Below are 14,669 nucleotides of genomic sequence, written 5' to 3'. Positions count from 1 at the left end.
AGGAAGGCAAAAAAGGAGGTTTATGGATGTGAGGGAAGACATACAGGTTGAAAGAGGAAGATGTAAAGGAGGACAGGGGGTATGGAGAAGGATGATCCGCTGTGGCGACCCCTAATGGGAGAAGCCGAAAGAAGAAGTTTCACATTTAGTTCCTATCTGCTGTTATTATAACCTCCACTCTTCTGGGAAGATGTTCCAATAGTTTTTTAAGTGTGTTTGTGGAGATGTACTTATTCAGCCACATTGGTATAAGTAAAGGCAGGTACTGGTGTAGGGTGAGGAGGCCTGGGGTGCTCAGTATATATACAGTATATATACAGTATATATGTCAGTTGAATCAGACTTTATAGCAGGTCACTCAAGATCTTCCTCGTAAACCCATAATATCCATATCTTCAGAGCTGGCTTCGCCTGGAACAATGTCAACAGGTTTGGGTCATCTTGTTTAAGTGAAGGGAGTTCTCTCACCCCCCCAATAAAAAAATAAAATTCATTCATTCATTCATTTTCTCCCGCTTATCCGTAATTCTGGTCGCGGGGCAAGCAGTCTAAGCAGGCCCCCGCCTTCGACTGATGCCCAATCCTTAAAGCACCGTCCCTTATGGTCCCTCCTGCAGGTGGTGAGCCCACGGGAAAAAAAATAAAATGAAATAAAATAAAAAAATCTGGTAACAGTTTTGGGGAAAATTAAGATTTTGGGAGTTTTTTTGTTTGTTTATAATATCTATAACCACTCCCCCCCCCCCCCTTTTTTTTTGCAGCTAACGAATTAATTTTTTAAATCGCGTATTCCCCCCCCCCCAGCGTATTCAGGACGTATGAACTCTCTCGCTTGCCGTACTGATTGCGTGCGTCACCACTGCCTAGAGATGCATCAACATTAAATCCTGTTTAATAAAATAACAATGGCTGCTAAAGGGGGATCGAGAGGGTTTTATTTTAACACTGTGTTGTCCTTGGCTCGGTCATTGGCTGCTCATCGGCCGGCTCCGATTGACAAGGTAAGAATCAGGACATAAACACTTTAAAGAGGTCACACGGGCTAACGAGGTAGCATGCTAACTCCACTTCCTAGAACTAGCCGTTCGTGTCAAAATAACTCGTAAACTAAAGAAATAGGCGAGTAGGTTTTCCGCAGTCCGGTTACTGAGTGCAAGTGTCTTGAGTCAGCTTGACAGTACTGCAGTAGTGCAGGCAACACACGTGATTGCATTTTGACAGCTTGCATTCGTGGCCCTCATCAGGGATCTTCTTCTCATCCTGCTACACATAAACCAGTGCATGGAAGCTCTGACCACCAAGCCAATGCAAAATAAAATACATGCACATTAAAAATACACACATCACATCAATTCGGAGTGTTTTACAAGGCTCTGTGCAATGCAGGAGACAGGTTTCTCATAAGCAACAAACGTACTTTTTTTTTTTTTGCTTTCCAGCACATTGAAATTCTTTATTCTCATATCCCAGGATGTTTGGGTCAGAGTGCAGGGACGATACAGTGCTCCTCGAGCACCGAGGGTTTAAGGCCCAACTTTCTGATCAGTAACCCAGATCCTTAACCACTGACAATGATGAAAATGTGTCCATATTGCAAATAAATTCTTAATTCAATTGTATTTGTATATTACTTTTCCCAAATCAGCTTGACAGAGCTAAATATGTTATAAAGTTGTAATGAATACGTTTAATGCCTATAAATTTGTTCCATATAAGTTTATGCCTCATGAGCGAGCCAGTGATGACTGTGGCAAAGAAAAACTCCCTGAGATGGTATGAGTAAGAAAAACCTTGAGAGGAACCAGACTCAAAAGGGAACCTGCCCTCATTTGGGTGGCACCGAATGTCTATTCATTATAGTTACATCATTATTGAGATGTGCTCTTCAGTGACAGGGGCATAAATTAAGTGTTCATGCAAACTGCAGTCCTGAGCCTTTGTAGCAGACTGTTGATATTAATTACAGTCCAAATCGTCCTCATAGATCTTGAAGTTGTTTAGTAACTTCATGGATCTTAAGGCTGTTTATGTTGAACCATCCACAGCTGCACAGAGTGGTCTTCAATTAAAGAGGAGGTAGGGTGATGGGATGAATCAGGCAGATCCAAATAGAAAAAAGGGACAGGAAGACTGGTACATTATGAGAATGCTTAACGAGAGAGAGAGAGAGAGAGAGAGAGAGGGAGGGAGGGAAGAGAAAGAAAGTAGAAAGAAATAGAAATAGGGATTGTAATTTATTCTTATTGTGACACTGTACAGTGTCTATAACTTACAGGGTGTATGTAGGGACCATGGCAAGACTAGCTATGGCAGCCAAACTAAAAGGGAGAGCAAGAGTGTAACACAGACATGAGGGATCTGCTTAATAAAGAGGCAGTAGTTTTAGTTTTTCTGTACTTGTAGTCTGACCTTTAAGGAAAATTAATGTTGTTTAAATTCTAAACATGAGGCCAAATGGTTTCAATTATTTATAAACTGCTGCTTTGACAGAAACACAAAAGAATGTGCTGTCTACCCTCTTCCACATACATAAGCTTACAGACACCCATGATTGACTAGTTGACAAGAAAGATAAAGTATGCCATCCGTTCTACCCAGGACATGTCCAGTTTAGCTTTCTTGACTCCCAGTCTGGATGGTTGTGAAACTGTCAAGCTTTTGCTTGTGATGGGATGAATGTTCTGTCATCCATGTTCACCTGTTTAGCTCCATCTCCAATTTAGACCTACACCGCAATGATTGTTCCTATATATTTTTGTTCTACATATATTATGTATGCCCATGTAACAGCTTGATAATTTACTGTAAATCTAAGCTTAATTCAAGAATCACCTAGTAACAACAGCTTAAATTACATACCCAGTCAGCTGTTTCCTTATACACACAAACAATATCCTAAAAAAGCCAGTATTATAATTAGGTTGAGGATTATTTGACTAAGCAGTTGCTATATGGATTTTTAGGTCCAGAAGCTACAATGCATGTGTCCAGTGGATTTCCGTGGTGTTTTCCAGCTGGACGAGAGGAGAAGAGATGCTGTGATAGCTCTCGGTATCTTCCTAGTGGAGTCTGAGCTGCAGGTACAGAGACACAATACACACTGAAGAATGATACAGTGCTTAAAATAATAACAGCGCTAATTTGTTTGTCTGTTTTTTAAAGAAGTTCACACACTATACTAAGCACTCTGCAATGGTCCACTATTGCTGGTGATGCGTCCTGCCTCCCTATCGTGTCTCTTAGCAGTCTGTGTCAGCGAAAAGGCTTGAACTTCCCTTCTGTTTAACCTTAAAGCCACTTTATGTATTACCACCTTTATGGATTTCTTTTAATAAAGGAATTGGTATTAAATGTATTGTAGGGTTCTTAATGCTGGTGATATGAAAAAAGATTTGTCTTCTAATGTTATTTAACTGCAGTATTTTAACAAAAACGAGTTATTGATACTATATACTATTGTATACATACTACATCGTTTGTGTACATTAAGTTATACTGTAACTGAATAGTTTATTTGTCGTTATATTGGAAACAAATTGTTAAATATAGTAATTTGAACTCCTCCAATGGACATCACCAGTTAAAATGACATCACTATAAAATATTTTCACTTATTTGATTTGTCATGAATAAAACAATCAACAGTCAAGCATGGAAACTATTATTAATATGGTAAAAAATTGTGATGCAGAAACCATTGTCATATAACTGATATGATGGAGGCCAAACGGAAATCTTTGTTCTTGGCTCAGTTCTGAGACGTGCAGCTAAATCTCCTCCAGTCTTTAATGTTCTACACTGATGTACTTCATGCAATAACCTCATATGAATATTGATATTTTCTGTGAGCAATTGGTATTAGCAGATGCCTGTTTAAAAAGAAATACTATATTCGTGTTGTCTCTTTTTGCAGGTTTGTGTCTATGATGTTGCTCATAAATATTATTACATTAACTTATATAAAAAAATATAAAATATGACAGGCTATGTACCTGTTACAGAAAAATAATCGTCTATTAATAAGAAATCCTACTTTGTTTTTATCCATTTATAATTTCATTTATAGACGTGGAATGTTGTTTTTTCTGCATTTTTTTCATGAAACAAACGAACGTGCAGTTAAACAGAAACCACACTTTGGATTCTGGACACTCCTTCGACAAATCAATAAACCTCACGTCATCAATGTTTAAACATTTTAATTTTTACAGAACAACACATTTCAGGTCCCTGATCCCTTGGAATGAGCCATTATTATAGAAATAATAACATTAAAGTAATGAATTATTGAATAAATATAAAACCTATAGAACACTACACACCTTCTAGACAATAAAATTAAAGGATTCAGCAACACGGTGCTATATAGTTTTTTAATAAAATTATAGAATAGGTAAAAATAGGTAATACATTTGTAGAAAAAAAAGACTGCAAGTTTGTGTGATTTTTGTTTTTGTAAGAAAAATATATTCTTGTAAAAGTCAAGCCGTTATTTGCCATACTCTGTAAACCTGAAACTGAACAATATAGATTTTGGCTTTGCCTATTTTTATTAAAAATTTCAATTGTCTGTTTCTCTAAGCACAAAGATACTATTGTGCCATACCTCCTGGCTTTGCTGAAAGGGCTGCCAAGGGTGCAGTGGATTGAAGAAAGCTGTGAGAGGAAGGGGAGAGGTAAACATTTTATATTTTTCCTTTTTTTTTACGTTTTAAAATGACGCATTTTATTGAACACCTCATTATTCTTGCAGAAACTCTGCCCGTATCTGAGAACTTCTGCTTTTGCTTGGTAACTATGCTCTCTGACGTCGCTCAGAGAGACGAGACCTTACGAATCCAGGTAGGTGCAGTATTCCAATAATTATAAAAAGCCAAGTGTACTTAAGTTGTACTCTAACTGGTATTACTTCACCAATATTGTTTTATAGAATTTCTTTTATTTATAGGAACTTTATAAAAATGACTATGAGAATACACTATACTGACAAATGGTTGTGGACAACAGACTATAAAATTAATAATGTGTTTTTGGACATCCCAGTCCACATTTTGTCCTTCAGTCTTCTGTGTAGCTGTTCCACTAGATTTTGGATTGTGTTTGTGCAGATTTGTTTTCATTCAGCCACAGAGGCATTAGTAAAGTCAGGTACTAATGTAGGGTGAGGCCTGGGGTGCAGTTAGTGTTCCAATTCATCCCAAAGGTGATCAGTAGAATTTAGGTCAAAACTCTATAGCAGGCCACTCAAGATCTTTCACTACAACCTAGGCTTAGTGACAGCCACATGCTGCTAATCGAATTCACTTGATTCATTGATCAGCAAGTCTATAAGACCACCTCTATAAAATCCCAAGTTTTAGCAGGTGCTGGATCATTCAGGTGTGTGTTATCTCAGTACTAAGGAAGAAAGATATCAGCAATGATCTTAGAGGAGCATTTGCTGGTGCCCATTAATCTGGGAAGGGTTATGAGGTAATTTCTAAACAATTTTAAGTCCATTCTACAGTGAGGAAGAAAATTCATAAGTGGGAAACATTTAAGACATTTAAGCCAATTTTCCCAGAAGTGGACATCCTAGCAAATTCATCCCAAGGACCATTTAATGCTCAGAGAAATTACAGTGCCAAAACCAAAACAGCATATTAGCTCAAACACCTTATAACAACTGTCAAGCATGGCGGTGGTGAGGTGATGATTTAAACTTGTTTTGCAACCATAGAACATGAGCACCTTACAGTCATTGAGTTGAACATGAACTCCTCTGTATACAAAAGTATTCTAGAATCAAATGTGTGGCCATTAATTAGGATTTATGAACAGATATTTTTGGAGAAGTTTTCTTTAATGAGGAGGTTCTCTCTACTATTATGCACACAACTTTATGCATTGTTATTTCATATTTTTATAACATTGTAATGGTATCTCTTGTGCATAGCTTGCTCCAGGTCACCCTACAGATTTTTAGGTAGATTCAGGTCTGGGCTTTCGCTTGGTCATTCAAAAACATTGATCTTCTTTTGGTTAAGTCATTTCTTTGTTAATTTGCGTCATTGTCGTGCAAAAAAATTTAATTCCTTTTTATCTTCAGCTTTCAGCAGATGTTGAATGAATGTTATTCATAATTCACTATACCTTAGAAGCACTAGTCATGACCAAAGAAATGATTAGCATGGTGTTCTTTTGATGTGCTTTTATTTTGCCAAAAGATTGAAATTAGTGACAAAAAGGTCTAGGCTCAATAGTCTTACATTTTATTTAATGTAATATTTTATAATTGTAAAAACTGGATACATTTTACTATATTAAAGATATTCCAGATGTTTTCACCTGCTGAGATATCTTATTTTTGCAGTTTTGACAGAAAGAAAGGAGTCATTCACATTATTCAAGATATTAATGGATTGATTTTGTAAAACATTTCTTGTCTTGTACAGATTTTGGAGGCTGTGGTGGACCTCATGCAAGTACTCCTTGAAATGTGCCGCAAGCCTGAGGATCAAGACAAAGGTCTGCATCCATAGCCTCATCTTTAAATTATGATTTTTAGTAATTACTACAAAATGAGATGTTGTTTTTTAAACCTCAGTGGTTTTGGCTTATTCAGAAATGGCGTATATCTTTACTTAGAATACCTGTGCCGATACACTCTGCCGTGTTTGCTGGGTGTGGTGCGAGCATCTGGGCGCTACAGCAACACGGATGAACCGCTGCTGTCGAAGCTGTTCCCGCTGACCACAGCGCAGCCCATGACCACTTCGGAAGAGCCAGAGTCAGTTAGGCGCCGCTCATTCAATGACTTCCGTTCCATCTTACCCAGTTCGCTGCTTACTGTGTGCCAGAGCGACACATTGAGGCGCAAAACCAGCAGCGTCTCCAGCATCTCTCAGCAGGTCTGAGGCTGCAGTGCCACACTTTACCTGTTTTCAGCAATTTGTTTAAAACAAACAGATGTCCAGTGTAGTAGTTTGACCAGAAATCTAAAATGAATAGAAAAGTAGTATATAATCTTAAATCTCCAAGCCATCCATTTTTACAAATGTATTATGTTTTAAACAAAATTTACAGCTGTGCAACTTTAGCTTTTATTGTTTGTAAATCACTTACACTGGAGACTACTTTCAAAGTACTAAATAAATACGCCAATTACATGATTTTTTTTAAACACTTTGTCTAACATACAGGTCCATAAGGATTAGGTGCGATATATTTTGCAGCATAAAGAATGAATAATATCTTAAACATGTCAATGCTTTTATATTACAGGCTGGATGATCAAAAATGTTAAAGCACAGAAATAATCATGATTTTATCCTCAATGTTTTATAACAGGCTAGTCCAGAACGTACAGGATTGCCTCCGAGCTCTCCCGCTGACCCTTCTGCTCCTTACTTTGAAGGTAACATTTGAACATATAATCATTAAAAACGTCCACTTCCTCCTGTCAAAAACTTTATAAAAGCAAGTGTAATATCTGGGTAGTTCCACTGAAATCATCTGGACCAGGGGTCACCAACCTTTTTGAAACTAAGAGCTACTTCTTGGGTACCGATTAATGTGAAGGGCTACCAGTTTGATACGTACAGTTTTCAGTTTGATCTGAAATAACACATTTGCTCAATTTACCTTTTATTATATGTCATTATTAATAATAAATGATATTCATCTATGTGAAGACACTGATCATGTTAATAATTTCTCATAATAATTATCAACAATGATTTAACAAAGTAGGAAACAGCTATTTTTAGAAAAGCTGGCTTATTTTTGTGTGTGTAGAGGGATCAACATACAGACCACTGAAAAAGTAAATGTTGTATAAAACCTTGACTATGATGCTGGAAAGGTGGCTGCTGATTAATGCATGTGTATGGTTTATTATTAGTAATAATAATATGCGCCTTTTTTGATGATTAATAATCATTGATTCATATTTGAAATATTGATTAATTAGTGATCTTATTAAATATATTTACTTTTAGAATCTTCCCAGTTTTATACATTTACCAAGTTAGTTTTATACCAAGTTAGTTTTAATACATTTAATTATTAAGTCGACTGCATTTGTAAACAGTTTGGAATTTTTTGAAAAGAAGATTCTGATTGGACAATTGTAACAAATAAAGTTCTCACACACACACACACACACACACACACACACACACACACACACAATCACAGCAAAAGATTTACAAAAAAATTAATCTTACTACACCAGTGAGAGTAACTAGATGTTGGCATGTCCACTGACATGACAAAGTTGAGAAAAGATTCTGCAAAGTTTAAGTGCACATGATTTGTATATTGAAAAAAGAATAGGGACACCTGATTTTTTTCATTCATATGTGTTTTTTTCCTGAAACTGTTACCCCGATGTTAAGGCATACAATTGCTCCACTTCTCTCGAAATAGGAGACCCAAACCTGTTCCAGCATTACATTGCCCCTTTGCACATAGCCAGCTTCAAGATATGATTTACATGGGTTGCAGTGGAAGATCCTGAATAGCCTGCTATAGAGCTCTGACCTCAACACTATTGAACACCTTTGGAATGAATTGGAATGCTGACTGCAATCCAGGCCTCCTCACCCTACATCAGTACCTGACTTTACTAATGCTATTGTAAATAAATGATCACAAATCTCCACAACATTACATTTTCAAAGAAGAGTGGACGTTTTTATAACTGCGAATGGAGACAAAAACCAATGATCCACTATTGGTAGGTTGAAAAAGCCCTGACAAGCAGTGACAAGAAATTAACCCAGCCATTAGGGGGGCACAAGCCAGTGTACTCTTAGTGCCGGTCCCAAGCCCGGGTAAATGGGGAGGGTTGCGTTAGGAAGGGCATCCAGCGTAAAACATGTGCCAAATCAAATATGCGGATCACAAATGAGAATTTCATACCGGATCGGTCGAGGCCCGGGTTAACAACGACCGCCACAGGTATCGTTAGCCGACAGGGTACCGGTGGAAATTGGGCTACTGTTGGCCGAAGGAGGAGAAGGAGAGGAGGAAGGCGTCTACAGAGACGGCAGGAAAAGGAGCAGTGTAGGAGAGTAGAGGTTCGGGTTGGTACTTTAAATGTTGGTACTATGACGGGTAAAGGAGAGAGATAGCTGATATGATGGAGAGGAGAAAGGTAAATGTGTTGTGTGTTCAGGAGACCAAGTGGAAAGGGAGTAAGGCCAGGAACATTGGAGGTGGGTTTATCATGGTGTGGATGGGAAGAGAAATGGTGTAGGGGTGATTCTGAAGGAAGCGTACAGTAAGAGTGTAGTGGAGGTGAAGAGAGTTTCTGATAGGGTGATGATCGTGAAGGTGGAAGTTGAAGGGATGATGATAAATGTCATTAGTGCCTATGCTCCACAAGTTGGCTGTGAGATGGAGGAGAAAGAAAGATTCTGGAGTGAATTAGATGAAGTGGTAGATGGTGTACCTAGGAAAGAACGATTGGTGATTGGGGCAGACTTTAATGGGCATGTAGGTGAAGGGAACAGAGGTGATGAGGAGGTGATGGGTAGGTATGGTTTTAAGGAGAGGAATGTGGAAGGGCAGATGGTGGTAGATTTTGCTAAAAGGATGGAAATGGCAGTGGTGAACACGTATTTTAAGAAGAAGGAGGATCATAGGGTGACGTATAAGAGTGGAGGAAGGTGCACACAGGTGGATTATCTTCTGTGTAGGAGATGCAACCTGAAGGAGATTGGAGACTGTAAGGTGTTGGCGGGGGACAGTGTAGCTAGACAGCATCGGATTGTGGTCTGTAGGATGGTTTTGGAGGCGAAGAAGAAGAGGAGGAAAGTAAGGTTTGAAAGAAGAATAAGATGGTGGAAACTGAAGGAGGAAGAGTGTAGTGTGAGGTTCAGGGAAGAGGTCAGACAGGGGCTTGGTGGTGGTAAAGAGGTGCCGGATGATTGGGCAACTACTGCAGGAGTGATGAGGGAGGCAGCTAGAAAAGTACTTGGTGTGACATCTGGAAATAGAAAGCAAGACAAGGAGACGTGGTGGTGGAATGAGGAAGTGCAGGAGAGCATTAGGGGAAAGAGATTGGCAAAACAGAAGTGGGATCGACAGAGTGATGAGAAAAGTAGGCAGGAGTACAAGGAGATGCGGCAGCAGGTTAAAAGGGATGTGGCGAAAGCCAAGGAAAAGGCATATGAGGAACTGTATAAGAGGTTGGACACTAAGGAAGGAGAAAAGGATTTATACCGATTGGCCAAGCAGAGGGACTGAGCTGGGAAGGATGTACTGCATATTAGAGCAATAAAGGATGGAGAGGGAAATGTGTTGACTAGTGAGGAGAGTGTGTTGAGAAGATGGAGGGAGTATTTTGAGCAGCTGATGAATGAGGAAAATCAGAGAGAGAGAAGGTTGGAGGATGTGGAGTTGGTGAAGCAGGATGTAGATAGGATTAGTAAGGAGGAAGTGAGAGCAGCGATTAAGAGGATGAAGAATGGAAAGTCGGTTGGACCAGATGACATACCGGTAGAAGCGTGGAGATGTTTAGGAGAGATGGCAGTGGAGTTTTTAACCAGATTGTTTAACAGGATTCTGGAAGGGGAGAGGATGCCTGAGGAATGGAGAAGGAGTGTGCTGGTACCGATCTTTAAGCATAAGGGAGATGTGCAGACCTGCAGTAACTACAGGGGAATTAAGTTGATCAGTCACACCATGAAGTTATGGGAAAGAGTAGTGGAAGCCAGGCTGAGAGAAGAGGTGACCATCTGTGAGCAACAGTATGGTTTCATGCCGAGGAAGAGCACCACAGATGCCTTATTTGCTTTGAGGATGTTGATGGAGAAGTATAGAGAAGGACAGAAGGAGCTGCATTGTGTATTTGTGGATTTAGAGAAAGCGTACGACAGGGTGCCGAGAGAGGAGTTGTGGTATTGTATGAGTAAGTCAGGTGTGTCAGAGAAGTATGTGAGGGTGGTGCAGGACATGTATGAGGACAGTGTGACGGCAGTAAAGTGTGCAGTAGGTACGACAGACTGGTTCAGGGTGAAGGTTGGACTGCATCAAGGATCGGCCCTGAGCCCTTTCCTGTTTGCAGTGGTGATGGACAGGTTGACGGACGAGGTCAGACAGGAGTCTCCCTGGACTATGATGTTTGCAGATGATATTGTGATTTGTGGTGAGAGTAGAGAGCAGGTTAAGAAGAGCCTGGAGAGGTGGAGATATGCGCTGGAGAGAAGGGTAATGAAAGTCAGTAGGAGTAAGACAGAGTACATGTGTGTGAATGAGAGGGAGGGCAGTGGAGTGATGCGGTTGCAGGGAGAAGAGGTGGAGAAGGTGGAGGAGTTCAGGTACCTGGGGTCAACAGTGCAAAGTAATGGAGAGTGTGTTAGGGAAGTAAAGAAAAGAGTGCAGGCAGGGTGGAGTGGGTGGAGAAGAGTGACAGGAGTGATTTGTGATAGAAGAGTATCTGCAAGAATGAAAGGGAAAGTTTATAGGACTGTGGTGAGACCTGCGATGTTGTATGGATTAGAGACAGTGGCATTGAGTAAAAGACAGGAGGTGGAGCTGGAGGTAGCAGAGCTGAAGATGTTGAGGTTTTCGTTGGGAGTGACGAAGATGGACAAGATTAGAAATGAGTTTATTAGAGGGACAGCACATGTAGGATGTTTTGGTGACAAGGTGAGGGAGGCGAGATTGAGATGGTTTGGACATGTGCAGAGAAGGGACATGAATTATATTGGTAGAAAAATGCTGAAGATGGAGCCACCAGGTAGGAGGAAAAGAGGAAGGCCAAGGAGGAGGTTCATGGATGTGGTGAGGGAAGACATGCAGGTAGTTGGTGTAAAAGAGGCAGATATAGAGGACAGGGTGGTATGGAGACAGATGATCCGCTGTGGCGACCCCTAATGGGAGCAGCCGAAAGAAGAAGAAGAAGAAGCAGTGACAAGAAATTGTTTGATTTGCTGAAAACGGCATAATGAGAAGAAAAAATATTGATCATGTCACCAAATAGATTAAAACGAGTAGCGAGTCTGGTTGGAAAATGTAAGAAGTAGAAAGTACAGATATTTGTTTAAAAAATATAAAGAATGAAAGTAAAAAGTTGAGTAGTGATACCAGAAAAATCAACTTAAGTACAGTAACAAAGTATTTGTACTTCATTACTTGCCATCTCTGCAGAGGATGAATTAGTTACAAAAAATGTGGCTGAAAAACGTGACTATCTTTTAAACAGTGCCTTTGAAACTATGAGCAAATCCACTCAAACAACTCATTCAAGACCTCTGAATAAAAATCGTGGGACACACACCTAGTCCATCTGACTGAACCCCACGATAACAACAGATAAGCCTGTGCAAAATATGTACATCCACCTGCATCCTAAGTCCTACCATACATCACCATGGAGTGAAACAATTTTGTGCAAAGAAATCCCCATTCTAAAAGTTTTGCATGACCAGAAAGAACACTGTCCTTTTGGAAGCTTGTTCTCTGTTCAGATTAAGCAATACTTTAACTTTTTGTGTACAATAAGAAAGAACACCATGCCATCTATGAAGCATGAGGGTGGCAGCATCATCTTTTTCCTGGCACTATAAAGAAGGAGAAAGAGTTAAATCAGTTTTACCCAAAAGAAAATGCAAAAAATACTGTCCTTGAATAAGTGCCTTGAAAAATCTTTTTGATTCAACTGAGCCATTATAATGAAATGGCACAAAATACTAACAAACTGTATAATAATACATTTGGCACACTGGAAGTCTCATCCAGTAAGTTCTTTAAAAAAGATGCCCAATGGAAATAAAGTGAATAAAAAAAATGAAATGAATGAAATGAAAGACGTTTGTTTTCTCGACTATTTATTTTCTCAGAAAGGTTCCCAGGGTATCTAGTTCAAAATAGAGATTATGCATTAGGACTAGGATATCTTAGGGGGAAATGGCATGCGAGGAGAAGGTTTTTACTTTTATATGAGTGCAGTCAGATATGAAGTATTATATAACTGTCAGTAAAATATCCTTCAAGTGATGGCCAGCAATCCTGTTCCTTTTTTCTTTTCTGCTTGATTCATTCTGATGCCCCAATTTTGGATGGATGTTTCTTCAGTTGGAAACGACTACTGCTGAGGATAATCTGTGAGATTACTGTAAAATATTACACTCAAGAACAATGAAGATGGATTTGGATTGTAATTTATTTAAACAGTTTGCGCCAATGTCTTAGAGGTTATAATTACCACAAACAGTTTTACACTCCGTTTTACACAGTGTACATCAGTGAACAGCTAATATCCTCAACAATGATGTGACTAAAATTAATTACATTTAGTGTCACTCAAATAAGGATGTGTTGCCTTTTGAATCTGGTTTCTCTCTAGGTTTATTCCTCATATTTTGTCTGGGCCATTGCAGCACTTTAGGGGCACCTGTTCTTTTTCAGCTATTATATTGTAGATTTGCTGCTTAGCTTGGGTCCTGTTGTTTATGGTTGATTCAATGATCGAAATGTGCCCACATCCTGTGGCTGCAAAAACGCCCAAATCATTACCGCTCCAACACAGTGATTGACAGTTGGTATGAGATGATTGTGCTGATATGTTGTTTTTCTTTTTATCAAAAGGATGTTGCGTTCTTGTGGTTTGTTCAGATGCAATCTTGAAAACCTAAGCTGTGCTGCCATGTTTTTTTTTTTTTTTAAGAGAAGAGGCTTTCTCCTGGAATTCCTTCCAAACAAATTATACTTGTTCAGTATTTTTTTTAATGATACTGTCATGGACTTTAACATGCTCACTGAGGCCTTTACAGTCAGAAGAAATAACTCTTAATTTCTTTCTTTCTTTCTTTGTTTTTTTTTTTTTTCTTTTTTTTTTGCAATTTTTCGAAATATTGCATGGTCTGACCTTGGGGTGAAATTCATGGGAAGATTTGGCAACTGTGCTTTCTATTTTTGAATAATTTTTGAATGAGCTTTACATTGTTTGGTAATGGCCTTATAACTTTCCAGTTTGATGAACAGCAACATTAGATTCTCTAAGATCATTGCTAAAGTATTTTCTCCTTGGCATCTTGTTAACACACACACACACACACACACACACACACACACACACACACACACACACACACACACACACACGACGAGGTGGTAAAACTGGCTGATGATTAGCAACACCTGCCTGCTACTTAGCCTTCTAATTTCTGTGGAAGCAGTAAAGGTTTACTTGACAGATGGCTTCTCCATTTTGCTTTAATTTTTGTCAAAATAAATACTGACATGGTGTAATGGCATGTGTTGTTCATGTGAGGTTGTATTTACCTAGTTTTAGTGATTCTGGTATAGTGTCTGGCATTTGTTTTTAGAAAATTGGAGCACAGTGAAGATTTACATAATGGCATAGCCCCTACTGATACTTAATACTATAATTCTTTCTTTTTTTTGTCCTCTGTGTATTTTTGTTTGTTAAAACAGGATCATACCTCCCTGATGGCAGTGCTGTAGACCCAGACTACTATTTTTCCACCACCAGTTCCAGTTTCTCTGTGTCTCCACTCTTCACTGGTAGCAGCACTCAAGGCTTTGACGTGCCGTTGGACATGCTGAGGCATCTCCTTCAGATGGTGAGTGCGCCATAGATGAAAGAATGCACAAGTAGACAGATGGTTGTTGTGTGGATAGACAGATGTGTGAATGCATAGATGAATGAGTACACT

General features: G+C 39.2%; 1 protein-coding gene and 1 long non-coding RNA gene across 3 annotated transcripts in view; one reads left to right on the top strand and one right to left on the bottom strand.

Annotated features, from left to right (window-relative positions):
* Positions 1-14,669, bottom strand: part of LOC310741492 — a 126,674-nt gene that overhangs the window by 54,541 nt on the left and 57,464 nt on the right. The window lies entirely within an intron of this gene.
* pi4kaa (phosphatidylinositol 4-kinase, catalytic, alpha a) overlaps positions 817-14,669 on the top strand; it is a 46,197-nt gene continuing 32,344 nt past the window's right edge. For both annotated transcript variants that reach the window (XM_083569235.1, XM_083569234.1), the window contains exons 1-8: positions 817-1,001; positions 2,964-3,080; positions 4,583-4,676; positions 4,754-4,842; positions 6,435-6,507; positions 6,628-6,890; positions 7,330-7,396; positions 14,428-14,576. In XM_083569235.1, the coding sequence (XP_083425361.1) occupies positions 906-1,001; positions 2,964-3,080; positions 4,583-4,676; positions 4,754-4,842; positions 6,435-6,507; positions 6,628-6,890; positions 7,330-7,396; positions 14,428-14,576 (948 nt within the window). In that variant the 5' untranslated portion in view covers positions 817-905. The remainder of the gene's footprint in view (positions 1,002-2,963; positions 3,081-4,582; positions 4,677-4,753; positions 4,843-6,434; positions 6,508-6,627; positions 6,891-7,329; positions 7,397-14,427; positions 14,577-14,669) is intronic.

Source organism: Silurus aristotelis, assembly GCF_946808225.1.
Source record: "Silurus aristotelis genome assembly, chromosome: 18".
NCBI lineage: Eukaryota > Metazoa > Chordata > Actinopteri > Siluriformes > Siluridae > Silurus > Silurus aristotelis.
This window is presented reverse-complemented; position numbering and strand designations above follow the sequence as displayed.